The following is an 18214-nucleotide window of genomic DNA, read 5'->3' as shown; positions in this document are numbered from 1 at the left end:
TTTGTTTACCGTAATGCTTTTTAACACACCTAACACTTCCTCCCTTGTAATAGCAACCTGTTCAAAAGTATTTACATATCCCTCTGAGACACCACCGATCAACATATCCCTCTCCTTTGTAAATACCAATGCAAAATTGGGGGCAGCACGGTAGCATTGTGGATAGCACAATTGCTTCACAGCTCCAGGGTCCCAGGTTCGATTCCGGCTTGGGTCACTGTCTGTGCGGAGTCTGCACATCCCGTGTGTGCGTGGGTTTCCTCCGGGTACTCCGGTTTCCTCCCACAGTCCAAAGATGTGTAGGTTAGGTGGATTGGCCATGATAAATTGCCCTTAGTGTCCAAAATTGCCCTTAGTGTTGGGTGGGGTTACTGGGTTATGGGGATAGGGTGAGGTGTTGACCTTGGGTAGGGTGCTCTTTCCAAGAGCCGGTGCAGACTCGATGGGCCGAATGGCCGCCTTCTGCACTGTAAATTCTATGATGATCTATGAAAATACTCATTAAGGATCTCACTTACTTCATTTGGTTCTGCGCATAATTCCCCTCCTTTGTCCTTGAGTGGATCAACTCTTTCTCTAGCTACCCTCTTATTCCTAAAATACCTACAAAATGCTTTGAGATTTTCCTTAATCCTGTCTAGCAAGGACATTTTGTGACCCTTTTTGCCCTCCTAACTCCCTGCTTGAACTCTTTTCTACTTTCCTTTTATTCTTCAAGTGCTTCATCTGTTTCTAGTTGCCTGGACCTCACGTATGCATCCTTTTTCTTTTTGACTAGACTCGCAATTTCCCTGGTCATCCACGGCCTGAATCCTGCCTTTCCTGTCTTTCCTCTTCATCGGCACATGCCTGTCCTGCACTCCCATCAACTGCTCCTTAAAATACTTCCACATGCCAAATGTGGGTATACCCTCAAACAGCCTATCCCAAACAACAGTCTCCAAATCCTGCCTAATCTGGCTGTAGTTAACCATACCCCAATTTAGCACCTTAACCCTGGGACAACACTCGTCCTTTTCCATGAGTATCCGAAAACTTAGGGAATTGTGGGCACTGTTTGCCACATGTTCCCCCACTGCAACCTTGATGACCTGGCCGGGCTCATTCCCTAGTACTAGGTCCAGTATAGCCCCTTTCTAGTCGGACTATCCACATATTGTTCCAAAAAACCTTCCTGGACACACTTAACAAATTCCTCACCATCCAGACCCCTAGCCCCAAGGGATTTCCAGTCAATGTGCGGAAAATTATAGTTAACCAACCCTATTATTTCTACATCTATCCAGAATCTGCTTACATATTTGTACTTCAACGTCCCGTGGCTGTTGGGAGGCCTGTAGTACACCCCCATCATAGTGACTACCCCCTTCCTGTTTCTGAGTTCTACCCACAGTGCCTCGTTACTTAATTCTTCCAAGGTGTCCTCCCTCTGAACAGTTGTCATATGTTCTCTAACCAGTATTGCAACTTGCCCACCTTTTTTACTTTCCCCCTGTCTTGCCTAAAACACCTATATCCCGGAATATTTGGCTGCCAGCCCTGTCCCTTTTTTAACCAATTCTCTTACCGCAACACATCCAAGTTCCGCGCATGAATCAAGGCTCTAAGTTCATCTGTCTTACCTGTTATTCCCCGTGGATTGAAGCTGATACGCCTCAGACCTCCAGGCCCACTGAGTTCGATCTCCCCCAGCCTGCCCTTCCTCTCAGCCAGCCTGGCCCTGGTACCATGCTCATCCCCAGTCTCTACACTTGCTGGCTTACTGTTCTGATTTCCACCCCCCTGCCACATTAGTTTGCACATTTTCCCATGTCTGTATGAATTCCCTCCGCGTACTCCAGTTTCCTCCAACAGTCCAAAGATGTGCAGGTTAGGTGGATTGGCCATGAACAATGCGTGGGGTTACACAGATAGGACGAGGATTGGGCCTAGGTAGGGTGCTATTTTGGAGGGTCGGTGCAGACTCGATGGGCTTCCTTCTGCATTTGGGGATTCTATGGTTAGATCTAAGAGGCATTTAGGTGACGTGGCATTGGGAAATAAGTACTCCAGGAAACGACTTTTACAAGAGGTAGACAAAATCAAAAAGAAGGGGTGGTAGTTAACCCGAAGATAAAGAATTATGTGGACTCTGCCCATAGGCAGATCTTTGTCTTATTACTGATGCTTCATCCTGTGCTGTTTTCTTAGCCGTTTTTGTCAGCAGTGGTTTGTCATTGTCTTCAGCTCTCCAGGGCAGGCAGGAGTAGGTGGCAGGTCATAGAGTCATAGAATTTATAGTGCAGAAGGAGGCCATTCGGCCCATCTAGTCTGCACCGGCCCTTGGAAAGAGCACCCAACCTAAGTCCACACCTCCACCCTGTCCCCGTAACCCCATCTAACCTTTTATTTTTAGATATTCCCTGTGTAATTGTTTTTCAACTCCACAGATGATTTCTTTAAGTGTACATACTCCTTATTTTTATTTGTGTGGCCATGCACATATAGTCATTTAAACGTTGATCATTGGAGACTTAATTTTCATATAGTGGGCAAACTAAATTTGCAGGAATAGTGTGGACAGAATATAAATGGAAAATACTCGAGCGTTTTTGAGATATATATGTAGAGGAGCCAACTAAGAAATGGGCTTTTTAGATTTGGTATTGTGCAGTGGGAGAGTGTATAAAGGAGCATGTGGGAAGTGTGATCATTATATAATTGACTTTTGAGAATCATTTACTTAAGTTCAAAGCTGATATCTTCAATCTGCACAAAGCAAACTACATAGATATGAGGGGTGAATTGGCTTTTGTAGATTTAGAACTTTGATTGAAAAATATGATGGTAGATAAGCAGTGGCAAAAATTCAAGGAAATAATTTATAATTTACAACAAATATACATTCCGTTAAGATCAATTAAAGATGGGCAACAAATACTGGCCTTGCCAGCGACCCTCGCATCCCACAAACGTTTTTTAAATGGGAAAGGAGGTCCAACCGTGACTAACAGAAATCAAAGATAGTATTAGATTAAAGGAAGAGGCTTACAATGTTGTCGAAAGAGTGGAAAACCTAAGGATTCAGAGTATTTTAGAATTCAGCAAAGGATGAAGAACAAATAGAACAGCTAAATCCTACAAAGTAGTGCAGTACATTTTCTTAATATGGCATCTACAGCATATTTCCACATGTTTGTTCAGTCATTTTATCTGTTGATCATCGGACCTGTCATAAGATCTTGTATAGCACACGAGGTTTGTACGTGCAAATGGTTGTAGGAAAGGAACCCCCCACAGCGCTTGCCATTTATAGAATATCCTTGTTAATTTTTGTTATCCATGAATTGGAATGTCATATTGCATTTGCAATAGATCATAGGGGCATATGTAAGAAATTCATCCTCTCAAGCCTGTGACACTTTCCCTTCCTAGCACTTGAAAATTACATTTGTGACTTCCGGATGCGGCTATGCAGAGCTACGTCGCATGTTCGGTAGCTCCCGCTTGGAACGGACTTTTGGGCTCTTTACAGGGCCCCCACGACATTTGTTTGACATTTCCCGGTGTGGGAAGAAGACTGCAACATTCCCCCGACAGTGTCCCCCAGGAATGGTATGTGTCTTGGTTACCAGACCCGGCAGAAACAGTAAAAGATTTGGCTGTAACTGAAGGATAAACAGAGCCTCTTCCAGCATGTAGGTGGGGGAAGGGCAAGCTTAAAGCTGCAAACTGACTTGAGGGCCTTTATTAAAGGTGAATTCTAGCAGGAGAGGGAACAACTGAAAAGATCTACCAAGGCCACTGAAGAAGCAGGGCGAGGCTTCCGGTGGCGGTCATGGAGGAGTAGGTCGCGCGTTCGGCAGCTCCCGTCTGCAACGGACTCTCAGACCTTTTTGAGGAGTTTCCACAGAATTTTGGGGCAGATTGGTGAAACGAACACTGCCAAAAGGATTCCCTCTCGAGACTTCCGGTTGCGGCTATGCGGAGCTAAGTCGCACATTCGGCGGCTCCCGCAAAAACGGACTTTTGGGCTCTTTTCAGGGCCCCCAAGGGCACCTTTTCGACGTCTCCCGGTGTGGGAAGGAGTTAATAATTGCTCCCCGTCAGTATATGGCTTTAACTAGGAGCGGGGCGACAAAAAAGGTGGTGGTGGACCAGAAGAAGGGAGGGAAGGAGGACAAAATGGCAGCGGGCGGAAACCAGGCAGCGTGGAGGCAGTGGGCGGAGGAGCAACAGGAGGGTATCCAGCGCTGCCTCAGAGAGATTAAAACGGACCTGCTAGAGCCGATGAAGGCTTCTATTGATAAGCTGCTGGAGACACAGGCGGCCCGGGGGTGGCGATCCGAGAGGCTCGACAAAAGATCTCTGACAATGAGGACGAGATCTTAGGCCTGGCGGTAAAGGTGGAGGTGCACGAGGCGCTCCACCAGAAATGGCAGGAGCGGTTCGAGGAGATGGAGAATCGGTCGAGGCAGAAGAATCTGCAGATTCTGGGCCTCCCGGAGGGGCTGGAGGGGCCGCACGTGGGGGCCAATGTGGTCACCATGATGAACTCGCTGATGGGAACGGGGTCCTTTCAGGGCCCTTCCCCTGGAGCTGGAAGGGGCCCATAGAGTGTTGGCAAGGAGGCCCAAGGCTAACGAGCCTCCGCGGGCGGTGCTGGTGCGGTTCCATAGATTCGTCGATCGGGAGTGTGTGCTCAGGTGGGCCAAGAAGGAGAGGAGCAGCAGGTGGGAGAACGCGGAGGTTCGGATATATCAAGACTGGAGTGCGGAGGTGGCGAAGAGGAGGGCCGGGTACAATCGAGCGAAGGCGGTGCTGCACAAGAAGGGGGTGAAGTTTGGCATGTTGCAGCCGGCGCGACTGTGGGTTACCTACAAGGACCGGCACCATTATTTTGAGTCTCCGGAGGAGGCGTGGGCCTTTGTTCAGGCCGAGAAGCTGGACACAGACTGAGGGTCGGGATGGGCGATTGGGGACTGCGGTGGATATGTTATGCCTATTTTTGGTTCGGGGGGGGCGGGGGGGCTTTTCCATTGTTTTGGGTTTCTTTTTCTCTGTATTTTTCTCTTTCGGGTTGGGGAGGGTGGATGGGGCGGGTTGGGCACTGTTTTGGTTGGTGGCGGGGCCTGGTAGGTGGAGAGGCGCGGGCTTTTTTCCCGCGCCGAAGACTGGGGGGGGGGGGGGCCGGGGTGGGGAAGCGAGGATTGTTTCCCGTGCTTAGAACGGAGGGGGGAGGGGGAGAGGAGGGTGTGCCACACAATGGGAGGAGTCGAAGGGGAGGCGGGAGTGGCCGGGGTCAGCAGGAGTCAGCTGACTTGCGGAAGTGCAATGGGGGGAGTAAACCAGCTAGGATGGGTCCTAGCCCGGGGGGGGGGGGGAATCGAGTTGCTGCTGCTATGGTCAAGGAGGAGCTGGAGCAAGTTGGGGGGGGGTGGTGGTCAAGACGGGATATGCCGCTGTGGGGAACGGGCCGGGTCTGGGGTGCGGGCGCGTGGCTGGCCGAGGAGGGGTCATGGCTAGTCGGCGGGGGAGAGGGGCGGGTAGCCCCCATGATCAGGCCGATAACCTGGAATGTAAGGGGACTGAATGGGCCGGTTAAGCGGGCCCGCGTGTTCACGCACCTGAAGGGGCTCAAGGCGGATGTGGTTATGCTCCAGGAGACACACCTGAAGGTGGCAGACCAGGTAAGACTGAGGAAAGGGTGGGTAGGTCAGGTGTTTCATTCGGGGCTGGATGCCAAAAATCGAGGGGTGGCGATCTTGGTGGGAAAGAAGGTGTCATTCGAGGCGTCGAGCATTGTGGCAGATAATTGCAGTAGGTACATAATGGTAAGTAGTAAGCTGCAGGGAGAGAGGGTGGTACTGGTCAATGTGTATGCTCCGAACTGGGACGATGCGGGTTTTATGCGGCGTATGTTGGGTCGGACCCCAGACATAGAAGTGGGGGGGCCTGATAATGGGGGGAGACTTTAACACGGTGTTGGATCCGGCACTGGATCGCTCCAGATCTAGGACGGGTAGGAAGCCGGCAGCAGCTCGAGTGTTATGGGGATTTATGGACCAAATGGGAGGGGTGGAACCTTGGATATTTGCAAGGCCGGGTGCTGGGGAATTTTCATTCTTCTCATATGTCCATAAGGTTTATTCTCGAATCGACTTTTTCATTTTGAGTAGGGCGCTGATAGCGAGAGTGGAGGATACCGAGTATTCGGCAATAGCCATTTCGGACCACGCCCCGCATTGGGTGGACTTGGAGATGGGGGAGGAGAGGGACCAGCGCCCGCTGTGGCGCTTGGAGGTGGGGCTGTTGGCGGACGAGGAGGGGAGCGAGCGGGTCCGAGGAAGTATCGAGAGGTACTTGGAGACCAACAACAATTGGGAGGTCCAAGTGGGGATGGTATGGGAGGCACTGAAGACAGTGGTGAGGGGAGAGCTGATCTCCATTAGGGCCCACAAGGAGCGGGGGGAGAGGGAGAGGCTGGTGGGGGAGATGGTGAGGGTAGACAAGGAGGTATGCGGAAGAGCCTGAGGAAGGATTGTTGAGGAAGAGGCGCAGCCTCCAGGCCGAATTCGACCTGGTGACCACCAGGAAGGCGGAGGTGCAGTGGAGGATGGCCCAGGGGGCGGTCTACGAGTATGGGGAAAAGGCAAGCCGGATGCTACCGCATCAGCTTCGGAAGCGGGACGCAGCTAGGGAGATCGGGGGAGTTAAGGACAGGGGTGGGAGCGTGGAGCGGAGTGGGGTTGGCATCAGGGACTTCTACGAGGAATTGTACCGATCTGAGCCCCCACGGGAGGAGGGAGGGATGGGCCGTTTCCTGGACCAATTGAGGTTTCCAAAGGTGGAAGAGGGACTGGTGGCAGGACTGGGGGCCCCGATTGGGCTGGAGGAGCTGATCAAAGGGATAGGAAGCATGCAGGCGGGGAAGGCACCGGGGCCGGACGGTTTCCCGGTCGGGTTTTATAAAAAATATATGGACCTGTTAGACCCGCTGTTAGGACCTTTAATGGGGCAAGGGAGGGTGGGGCTTTACCCCCGACAATGTCCTGGGCACTGATCTCCTTGATCCTGAAGCGGGACAAGGATCCCTTGCAATGTGGGTCTTACAGACCGATTTCCTTGTTAAATGTAGATGCCAAGGTTCTGGCGAAGGTCTTAGCCACGAGGATTGAGGATTGTGTGCCACAGATCATCCATGAAGACCAGACGGGTTTGTGAAGAGGAGACAGTTGAATGCGAATGTGCGGAGGCTTTTGAACGTTATCATGATGCCGGCGAGGGAGGGGGAGGCGGAGATAGTGGTGGCGATGGACGCTGAGAAAGCCTTCGATAGGGTAGAGTGGGGGTACTTGTGGGAGGTGCTGAAGAGGTTTGGGTTTGCGGAGGGGTTCGTCAGGTGGGTTAGGCTGTTGTATGAAGTCCCGATGGCGAGTGTGGCCACAAATAGGAGGAGGTCCGAGTACTTTCGGTTGCACCGAGGGACGAGACGGGTGTCCCCTGTCCCCCTGCTCTTCGCACTGGTGATCGAACCCCTGGCTATGGCACAGAGAGAGTCGAGGAATTGGAGGGGGTTGGTGCGGGGTGGGGAGGAGCATAGGGTGTCGCTTTATGCGGACGACCTGCTGCTGTATGTGGCAGACCCGGTGGGAGGAATGCCAGAGGTAATGAGGATCCTTGGGGAATTCGGGGACTTTTTAGGGTACAAGCTCAATATGGGGAAGAGCGAGCTGTTTGTAGTTCAGCTGGGGGACCGGGAGAGGGGGATTGGCGAGCTCCCACTAAAAAGGGCGGAGAGGAGCTTCAGATATTTGGGGGTCCAGGTGGCCAGGAGCTGGGGGGCCCTGCATAGGCTTAACTTTACAAGGCTGGTGGAGCAAATGGAGGAGGAGTTCAAGAGGTGGGACGCGTTGCCGCTGTCCTTGGCGGGTAGGGTGCAGTCAATCAAAATGACGGTGCTCCCAAGGTTTTTGTTCCTGTTCCAGTGCCTCCCCGTGTTTATCCGGAAGGCTTTTTTCAGGCAGGTTAACAGGAGTATAATGGGGTTTGTGTGGGCGCGAGGGACCCCAAGGGTGAGAAGGGTGTTCCTGGAGCGGAGTAGAGATATGGGGGGGGGGCTGGCGCTGCCCAACCTCTGTGGGTACGACTGGGCCGCCAATGCGACGATGGTGCGCAAATTGGTGATGGAGGGGGAGGGGGCTGCATGGAAGAGGCTGGAGACGGCGTCCTGTGTGGGCACGAGTCTGGGGGCGCTGGCAACGGCGGCGCTGCAGCTCCCTCCAGGGAGGTATACCACGAGCCCGGTGGTGGTGGCGGCCCTCAAAATTTGGGGGCAGTGGAGGCGGCATAGGGGGGAAGTTGGGGCCTCGGCGTGGACCCCATTACGGGGGAACCACCGGTTAGCCCCAGGAAGAACAGGTGTAGGGTTTTTGGGGTGGCACAGGGCAGGTATACGAAAGTTGGGGGACCTGTTTGTGGACGGGAAGTTCGCGAGCTTGGGTGAGCTGAAGGAGAAGTACGGGCACCCCCTGGGGAACACCTTTAGGTACTTGCAGGTAAGTGCGTTTGCCAGACGGCAGGTGGTGGAATTCCCGCGGCTACTGCCACACACAGTACAGGACAGGGTGCTCTCGGGGGTTGGGTGGGAGTGGGGACGATCTCGGAAACGTACCAGGTGATGCAGGAGGAGGAGGAGGCCTCGGTGGTGAAGTTGAAAGGTAAGTGGGAGGAGGAGTTGGGAGAGGAGATCGAAGAGGGGACGTGGGCAGATGCCCTAGGGAGGATGAATTCTTCCTCTTTGTGCGCGAGGCTCAGCCTCATACAGTTTAAGGTGCTGCACAGGGCACACATGACCGGGACAAGGATGAGCCGGTTCTTTGGGGGTGAGGACAGGTGTGTTAGGTGCTCAGGGAGCCCAGCAAATCACACCCATATGTTCTGGGCATGCCCAGCGCTGGAGGAATTTTGGAAGGGCGTAGCGAGGACAGTGTCGAGGGTGGTAGGATCCAGGGTCAGATCGGGCTGGGGACTCGCAATATTTGGGGTGGCAGAGGAGCCGGGAGTGCAGGAGGCGAAAGAGGCCAGAATTCTGGCCTTTGCGTTCCTGGTTGCCTGGCGAAGGATTCTCCTTCAGTGGAAAGATGCGAGGCCCCCAAGCGTGGAATCCTGGATCAGCGATATGGCAGGGTTCATTAAATTGGAGAGGGTGAAATTCGCCTTGAGAGGGTCGGGTTCTTTAGGCGGTGGCAACCGTTCTTAGACTTTCTGGAAGAACGATAGACATTGGTCAATGGCAGCAGCAGCTGGCGGGGGTGGGGGGGGTTACTTTATTTTTGTTTATGTTATTTACACTTGAGATTCTGAGGGGGTGAATACACCTGTTGTGTTAAGTCGGGGTGTTAATGTTAATTTATTATTTATGTACAGGGGGGGAGGGGTTTGGGGGGGTTGCTTTTTTTAGATTGTGTTTTGTACTTAACCCTGTTGGGTTCTTTTTTCTTATTTTGTTATTGATATTTTATGAAAACCTTTAATAAAAATTTTTTTAATTTTTTTTTTTAAAAGAAAATAACATTTGTTGAATAATTAGTTATTTGTAGAATAACTTTGTTTTAATCATAGGTTTATCTTGGGCCTCTAAGGTGCTATTCATGCTCAGTTACCCAGTTGTGTTCTTAGTTTTCTAGTGCCTCTTCTCCCACTAATGAATAATTCTAATGTTCCTTGCCTCTCCCAAACCAAACCTCTTTGTACACATTTTTTTTTTCTTTTTCTGATTGTCCTCTTCTCGGGCTTTCCAATTTTTGTATCTCCCCTGGCTCGCTCTCTCTCACTGTTGCTCTCAGAATTTTTCCTTTTATCGAGCTCCCTGGTATTGACTGTAGTTCATTGAGCATTAATATATATATCTGTTGGGGGCTGGTTTAGTTCAGTTGGCTGAACAGCTGAAGCCAACAGAATGAGGCCAACTACGGTTGAGGTAAGGGCAGCACGGTAGCACAGTGGTTAGCCCAGTTGCTTCACAGCTCCAGGGTCACAGGTTTGATTCCTGGCTTGGGTCATGGTCTGTGTGGAGTCTGCAAATTCTCCCCGTGTCTGCGTGGGTTTCCTCCGGGTGCTCCGGTTTCCTCCCACAGTCCAAAGATGTGCAGGTTAGGTGGATTGGCCATGATAAATTGCCCTTGGTGTCCAAAAAAAGGGTTAGGTGGGGTTACTGGGTTACGGGGTAGGGTGGAGGTGTGGCCTTGGGTGGGGTGCTATTTCCGAGGGCCGGTGCAGACTCGATGGGCCGAATGGCCTCCTTCTGCACTGTAAATTCTATGAGCGTGGGTTCAATTCCCATACCAGCTGAGGTTATTCGAGGCCTTCTCAACCTTGCCCCTCACCTAAGGTGTGGTGATCCCTCAGGTTAAATCACTTCCGGTCAGTTCTCCCCCTCAAAGGGGAAAGCAGCCTATGGTCGCCTAGGACTCTGGAAATTTTACTTTATTACTATGTGTCAGACCTGCAATTCAAGTGGGATAAACATAAATAAAGTATTTCTGATTGCACTCGAGTTATACACCTAACACAATTCAATTTAATTTGCAGTTTTTAATGCTAAATCCTAGTTTTGAGTAGTATTTATATTGTAGGTGCTTTCCCAAGATCCTGTACTGAAAAGTATCAACTTAATTCAGTTGGCAGTGCTCTCACCTCTGATTCCACAACTTGAACTCAAACTCCACTCGAGAGAAAATTGTCCAGGCTGACACTTCAGTGGTGCACAGAGGGGATGTTACACTCTTATAACCCTCACCCTGGAGTTCTCCCTCAATAAACCTCATTATTACAGATTAACTGGCATTTACCTCAATTGCTTTTTGTGAGACCTTATTGTGTACAAATTGACTGCTAAATTTGCCTTCACAAAAAAATGGCAACAGGACAAATTGCCTCTGAAGCGAATGAGTTTTTTTCCCATATTATGTTGCTGATTTAGTTTTTCAAATGTGTCTCTTTTTTTGTATTTTCATTTTAGGAGCATGGTGGGCAGTTCGAAATTTTGGCGAAATTTCAGGCACTGTGTCAATAGAGATGGGAACAGGGACTTACATCCATGCTCTTGACAATGGTCTATTTACGCTTGGAGCACCGCATAAAGGTTTGGCACAATTTGAAATGTCTTAATCTGGGTTAATCTTTTCCCTTAAGTCTCATTAATATTTTATGACTTTAGAAATTGAAAATTCAGTACTATTTATGATTTCCAGAATTGTCTTTTTTAAAAAAAAAAAGTCCTTGTGTATTTATTTGCTGAATCACTTATCTTATTGCTCCGATTTCATTTAAAAATTGTGTAAATTAGTAAAGCATTAATACCTATAGTTAGATTGATTTTGTTAAAGAACAAAAAATGTAATTAAAAATTATATTTAGGGGTACATTTTCACCTTGCCATGCTAGGTATAAAGCCAGTGTTGTCCAGATCATTGAATTTCACCTTCTGTTTTCAATGGAAATATAAATAAAAATTAGGCTGTTACTGTACTGCAAAGCCTAATCACAACGCTGGATTTATACCTAAACAGTAAATTTAAAATTTACCCTTTTTCCACTCCTTTCTTTGCAATGATGACCAAATGTGACCATCAAATTAAGAAATCTTCATCCAAACATCCATTATTGCAGCTTGAATTTGCAGCTTGAAGTTGGCTGTCAGAAGGTGCGCAATAGACTCAAGATTTTCCTCTTGTCTCCGGAAGCATACACAACCTATGCTTGACATATCCCAGCTGTGTTGCAGCTGAAGCTAGGAAATTAGTGTATACATATGTACAGGAATTTGTATTTAAAACAAGTTTTGGTTAATCCTAAGTTTCATGGAAAAAAATTTAACCCGTTACGTGATATATTGATCAGTGCTTTTAAACTAATTATTCAGTATGTATTAACTTGGCGCAATTGCACGCCATCCCAGAAGGTTGTGGGTTCAAGCCTGATTCCAGGATTTGAGCACTTAATTTAGACTCACTTCAGTGCAGTAGTGAGTGAATACTGTAGAGTTGGAGCTGCTGCCTTTCAGACATGACATGAAACCAAGCCCCAGTCAGCCTCTTCTATTGGCATAAAAAATCATACTAATCGGAAAAGAGAAAGGGAGTTATCCTGGTGCTCTGGCCAGCATTCATCCCTCAACCATCATCAAAATTGACGGCAGGAAAAAAAACGCGGGGACCGAGCGAGGACTGAGCCAGCGACGGGGATCGAGCCAGCGGGAGGGATCGACCCCCCCACCCCCTGGCGAGGCAGGAGAACTCGAGGACCCAGCCAGTGGCAGGGAGCGAGCCAGCGGCAGGGATCGACCCCCCCCCACACAAGGCAGGAGAACGCGGGGACCGAGCCAGTGGCGGGGACCACGAGGTAGGCAGCGGAACAAAGGAGGACACCCGGCCCAGCCAGTAGCCTGCCTCTCTCTTGACCCTCCTGACCCGGCGTGTGGGTGAGTGAGAAGGAAAAAAAAAAGAGCTTCCCCAAAAACCTTTTGAAGAGGAAACTTGTAAAGAGAAAGAAAACATTTTTTTCTTTTTTTTTTAGTAAACTATTTTAATGAGGTATTTTTGGCATTGCAAACAACAACCGTATAAAGAAAAATAGTGTACACAGAACAAGAAAAATAATGCAATCACCGACTCCCATCCCGCCAAGACCCGCCTAATTACCCTCCTATTCTACACTACCCTAACCCTCCCCCCACTGACGATTAATTTGCCGCGAAGAAGTCGATGAACGGTTGCCACCTCCAGGCGAACCCTAACAGCGACCCTCTCAAGGCGAACTTGATCTTCTCTCGGCCGAGAAAGCTAGCCATGTCAGTTAACCAGGTCTCCGAATTCGGGGGCTTTGAGTCCCTCCAAGCTAGCAGTATCCGTCTCCGGGCTACCAGGGAAGCAACGGCCAGAACATCTGCCTCTTTCTCCTCCTGGATTCCCCAGTCTTCCGACACCCCAAAAATTGTCACCTCATTGCCACCCTTGTCTTCAATACTCTGGACATAAAGTCCGCAAACCCCTGCCAATATCCCCTAAGTTTTGGACACGCCCAGGACATGTGAACATGAGTCGCTGGTCCTCCCGCACATTTTACGCACCTGTCCTCCACCCCAAAGAATCTACTCATCCGGGCCACTGTCATGTGGGCCCGGTGGACCACCTTGAATTGGATCAAGCTGAGCCTGGTTCATGTTGCGGTCGCGTTGACTCTGCTCAATGCGTCCACCCATAAGCCCTCTTCTATCTCTCCTCCGAGCTCCTCCTCCCACTTACGCTTCAGCTCCTCGGTCTGCATCTCCTCCGCCCCCATAAGTTCTTTGTAGATGTCCGAGACGCTCCCCTCTCCCACCCATCCCCTAGAGACTACCCTATCCTGGATCCCCCTCAGTGGCAGGAGTGGGAAGGATGATACCTGCCTGCGCAAAAAATCCCATACCTGTAAATATCTAAATTCGTTCCCTCTTGCCAGCCCAAACTTCTCATCCAGCGCCCTCAAGCTAGGGAAGTTCCACTAAGAACAGGTCCCCCATCCTCTCAATTCCCGCTCTTGGCCATACTCGAAACCCCCCATCCAAGCTCCCCGGGGCAAAACTGGTGGTTGTCACATATTGGGGACCAGACCGATGCTCCCACTGCTCCAACGCACCTCCACTGACGCCAGATCATCAAGGCCGCCACTACCAAGGGGCTGGTGGAGTACCTCTCCGGCGGGAACAGCAGAGGTGCCGTTATCAACGCCCCCAAACTGGTGCCCCTACATGAAGCTGCCTCCATCTGCTCCCAAACCAACCCCGCCCCCACCACCCACTTCCTTATGGCTATGTTAGCCACCCAGTAGTAATTACTGAAACTTGGTAGGGCAAGCCCCCCCCCCCTCCCCCCCCGATTCCGGTCGAGCATCAGCTTCACTTGTGGGGACTTACCTGCCCACACAAAGCCCAAGATGATTTTACTAACCCACTTAAAATGGGACCGCGGGATGAAAATTGGGAGACATTGAAATAAAAATAAAAATCTCGGTAGGACCGTCATTTTGACCGTCTGCACTCTCCCAGCCAACGACAGCGCTAGCGCATCTCATCTCCGAAACTCGCCCCTCATCTGTTCAACCAACTGGGACAAATTCAACTTGTATAACCAGCCCCAATTCGTGCGCCACTTGTATTCCCAAGTACCTGAAACTGTCCCCTACTAACCTAAACTCCCTGAGCTCCCTCAGCCGACCCTCCTGACCCCTTGCCTGGACTACAAACATCTCACTCTTTGTCATATTCAGTTTACACCCCGAAAGCAGGCCAAATTCCCCCAAAATCGGCATAATTTCACCCATCCCTGCCCCTGGATCTGATACGTATAAGAGCAGGTCGTCTGTGTACACCGAGACCCTATGTTCCACCCCCCCCCCTAACGCAAACAGCAGTGGGGAGAGGGGGCACCCCGTCTTGTCCCCCGATACAGTCGAAAATAGTCCGAGTTCGTCCTTACACTAGCCTCCGGGGCCTGGTACAACAGCCTAACCCAGTCGATAAAGCCCCTGCCGAACCCAAATCGTCCCAGCACCTCCCATAGATAGTTCTACTCCACCCGGTCGAATGCCTTCTCCGCATCCATTGCCACAACTACCTCAACCTCTCTACTCTCCGGGGGCATCATAATCACATTGAGCATCCTTCTTATATTGGCCACCAACTGCCTGCCCTTGACAAACCCGGTTTGATCCTCCATAATCACATCCGGCACACAATCTTCAATCCTGGAGGCCAAAACTTTGGCCAGCAACTTGGCGTCCACATTAAGCAGGGAGATCGGCCTATATGACCCGCATAGCTCCGGGTTCTTGTCATGCTTCAATATTAACAAAATAGTGGCCTGTGACATCGTTGGGGGCAGCACCCCTCTGTCCCTCGCCTCATTGAAAACCTTGACCAGCAACGGTCCTAAAATCCCCGAGAATTTCTTATAGAAGTCCACTGGATACCCGTCCAGCCCTGGGGCTTTACCTGACTGCATTGCCTTCAAGCCCTCAACTATTTCTTCAACCCTAATCGGGACCCCCAGCCCATTTACCAGCTCCTTACCCACCTTGGGAAGGTCAGTCCGTCCAAAAGGCGCCTCATCCCCTCAGGCCCCGTGGGGGGTTCCGAGCAATAGAGCCGACAATAAAAGTCCCTGAACGCCCTGTTTAGCCCTGCCGAGTCCCCTACCAGATTCCCATCCCCATCAACCACCCTCTCTATTTCCCTGGCCGCCTCCCTCTTCCAAAGCTGCCGTGCCAGCATTCTGCTGGCCTTCTCCACATGTTCTAGAACGCACCCCTCGCCTTCTTAAGCTGCTCCACTGCCCTACCTCTGGACAGCACCTCGAACTCCGCCTGCTGCCTCCAACGCTCCCTTAAGAGCTCCACTCCCGGGGTCACCGCATACCTCCTATCTATCTGTAGGATCTCCTTAACTAGTCGGTCCGTTTCTGCCCTATCCTTCCTGTCCTTATGAGCCCGGATCGAAATCAGCTCCCCTCTCACCACTGCCTTCAGTGCCTCCCAGACCACCGCTGCTGAGACTGCCCCTTGTCATTAACCTGCAGGTAGTTCTGCATGCACTTCCTCAGCCTCTCGCACACTGCCTCGTCCGCCAACAAGCCCACGTCCAACCTCCATTGCGGGCGCTGGAAGATCTCCTCACCAACCTGCAGTTCCACCCAGTGTGGGGCATGATCCGAAATAGTGATGGCCGAGTACCCCGTGTCCACCAGCCCGTCAGCAAATTCCTGCTCAAAATGAAAAAGTCAATCCGGGAATAAACCTTGTGAACATGCGAATAAAAAGAAAACTCCTTCCCCGTCGGCTGCCTAAACCTCCATGGGTCGACCCCCCCCCCCCCCCCATCTGTTCCATGAACCCTATCCGTTCCCTTGCCATTGTTGGCACCCACCCCATTTTCGAACACTACCGATCCAGGCCGGGGTCGATGACTGTATTAAAATACCCTCCCATAACCAACTTGTGCGAGTCCAGATCAGGTATCTTCCCCAGCACCCTCTTTATGAATTCCACATCGTTCCAGTTTGGCACGTACACATTAAGCAAAATCACCTTCCTCCCCTCCAGCTTACCGCTCACCATGACGTAACGGCCCCTCCCTGTCCGAGACTATACTGCCCACCTGAAGTTGCACCCGCTTATTGATCAAAATCGCCACCCCTCTAGTCTTGGTGTCCAGCCTCGAATTAAAGACCTGACTGACCCAAACCTTCCTTAGCCAGACTTGATCCGCCACTTTCAGGTGTGTCTCCTGTAACATTACCATGTCCGCCTTCAGAGCCCTCTGATGCGCGAACACACGTGCCCTCTTCCTCGCCATCGCCCTGTACGCCCTGTCCACCTCCAACGGTCGGGGAAAAGCCCCCTCCCCCAGAAGCTTCTGAAACATACTCGCCACAAACACGCCAGCATCAGCCCCCTCAGCCCCATCCGGGAGACCAATAATTCTTAAGTTCTGCCGGCGAGCTCTATTCTCCAGGTCTTCTACCTTCTCAGCAGCCTTTTTTGCTGACCCTTCAGCATTCCCACCTCCAGCTCAACCACCGTTTGGTGCCCTCCTGGTCCGCCAGTACTGTCGCCAGCTTCTGAATCGACCAATCCTCGGCATCCAGCCGGCGCTCCAACTAATCAATCGATTCCTTTATAGGGTCAAGACAGTCCCATTTCTGTCCAGCAAAGCCCTCTTGGATGACCTGCATCAGCTCCTCCGTTGATGGTTGGGCCGTTGCAGCAGGGTCCAAACATCGGCCATATTGTCTTCAGCCGCAACCTCCACCCAGCCCTTGCTTATCTTCTTATTTCTTCCTTTTCGATCCCTTGGGGTTCTTCGTTCCATACATCAATGTGTGGATCCAGTACCAAATTATCTGCGCCTTCAAAGCCAGTGCTCAAAACCGCAAAAACGTTGTGGAAAAAGGTCCAAAAGTCTGGCCAGAGCGGGAGCAACCAAATGAAAAATGAAATGAAAATCGCTTATTGTCACAAGCCGGCTTCAATGAAGTTACTGTGAAAAGCCCCTAGTCGCCACATTCCGGCGCCTGTTCGGGGAGGCTTTTTCCCTTTGGGCCAGGGAGGAACTGGAACTGGAAGGCAGCCTTTGCCGAGACACTGAGGGAACATCAGCAGGAAAACAAGGCAGACATAGAGGCCGCAGTGCAGGCAGCAGTGGCCAAGGCCCTGGCGGAGGTGCAGTTTGCCCTGGGAAGAGCAGAGGAGAGACCGGATGCCCAAGAGGAGAAACTGGAAGCCCAAGAGGCGACCATTAAGGAGCTGGTAAGAATAGCGACCGGATCACGGCCCTGGAGAAGGAGGTGGCGAGACTGGTCACAGCGCAGGGGAGCTTGAAGGGCAGAGTGGACGATCAGGGAAACCGCTCGAGAAGGCAAAATGTAAGGATAGTGGGCCTTCCAGAGGGGATCGAGGGTAGAAACCCCACGGAATACGTGGCTGAGATGCTGGGTAACTTAGTGGGGAGGAAACCTTTCCCCAACCCACAAGAAATGGACGGAGCGCACCGGCGCTGCGCCCGAAGCCCAAGGCAGAGGACCACCCGAGAGTAGTCATAGCTAAACTGCACCGGTACCAAGACAGGGAAACAATCCTGCGCTGGGCCAAGCAAAACAGAACCTGCAAATGGGAAGGACACTTCATTAGAATCTACGAGGACATTGGGGCAGACCTAGCCAGGAGAGGGGCTGAATTCCATAGAGCGAAAGCAGCTCTTCACAAGAAGGACGTACGTTTTGGTATGCTGTACCCAGCGAAACCCTGGGTCACATACCATGAAAGAGAGTATTTCTTCACAGCCCCCACCGAAGCAAACTAGTTTGTCGAGGAACACAGGCTAGAAAGCTGACAGCAAGGGTAAAAATAATGGGCCCCTGGCAAGGGGCAACAGCACGCCAACAGGGGGGAGGGGGAGGAGAGAGCAAGCGAGAGGAGTGCAGGGTAAGACGGGGGAAGAGCGGGCAGAAAACCGTAGAGGTCGGGCAACGGAGAAGCGAGACAGTAACCCCCGAGAGGGGGCCAGCACACCAGCAGGAAAGCTAGCGCTGGAGGCATGCAACAAAGCAGTGGGGTCGGCGCCAGGTGGGGTGGCGGGGACACCACTCAACAGAGACAGGAGAGCATACGGGGATAGGAGCAGAGGAAAGAGGGACAA

The 18214-nt window shown here is 51.3% G+C and overlaps 1 protein-coding gene across 1 annotated transcript in view; it reads left to right on the top strand.

The window, feature by feature from the left end:
* frg1 (FSHD region gene 1) overlaps positions 1–18214 on the top strand; it is a 65983-nt gene that overhangs the window by 4968 nt on the left and 42801 nt on the right. The window contains exon 3 of the mRNA XM_072496889.1: positions 11003–11125. Within this exon, the coding sequence (XP_072352990.1) occupies positions 11003–11125 (123 nt within the window). The remainder of the gene's footprint in view (positions 1–11002; positions 11126–18214) is intronic.

The sequence above is a fragment of the Scyliorhinus torazame genome, chromosome 3 (genome assembly GCF_047496885.1).
Source record: "Scyliorhinus torazame isolate Kashiwa2021f chromosome 3, sScyTor2.1, whole genome shotgun sequence".
Lineage (NCBI taxonomy): Eukaryota > Metazoa > Chordata > Chondrichthyes > Carcharhiniformes > Scyliorhinidae > Scyliorhinus > Scyliorhinus torazame.
Note: the sequence above shows the minus strand (reverse complement) of the source record. Positions and strands in the feature narration are given on the sequence as shown.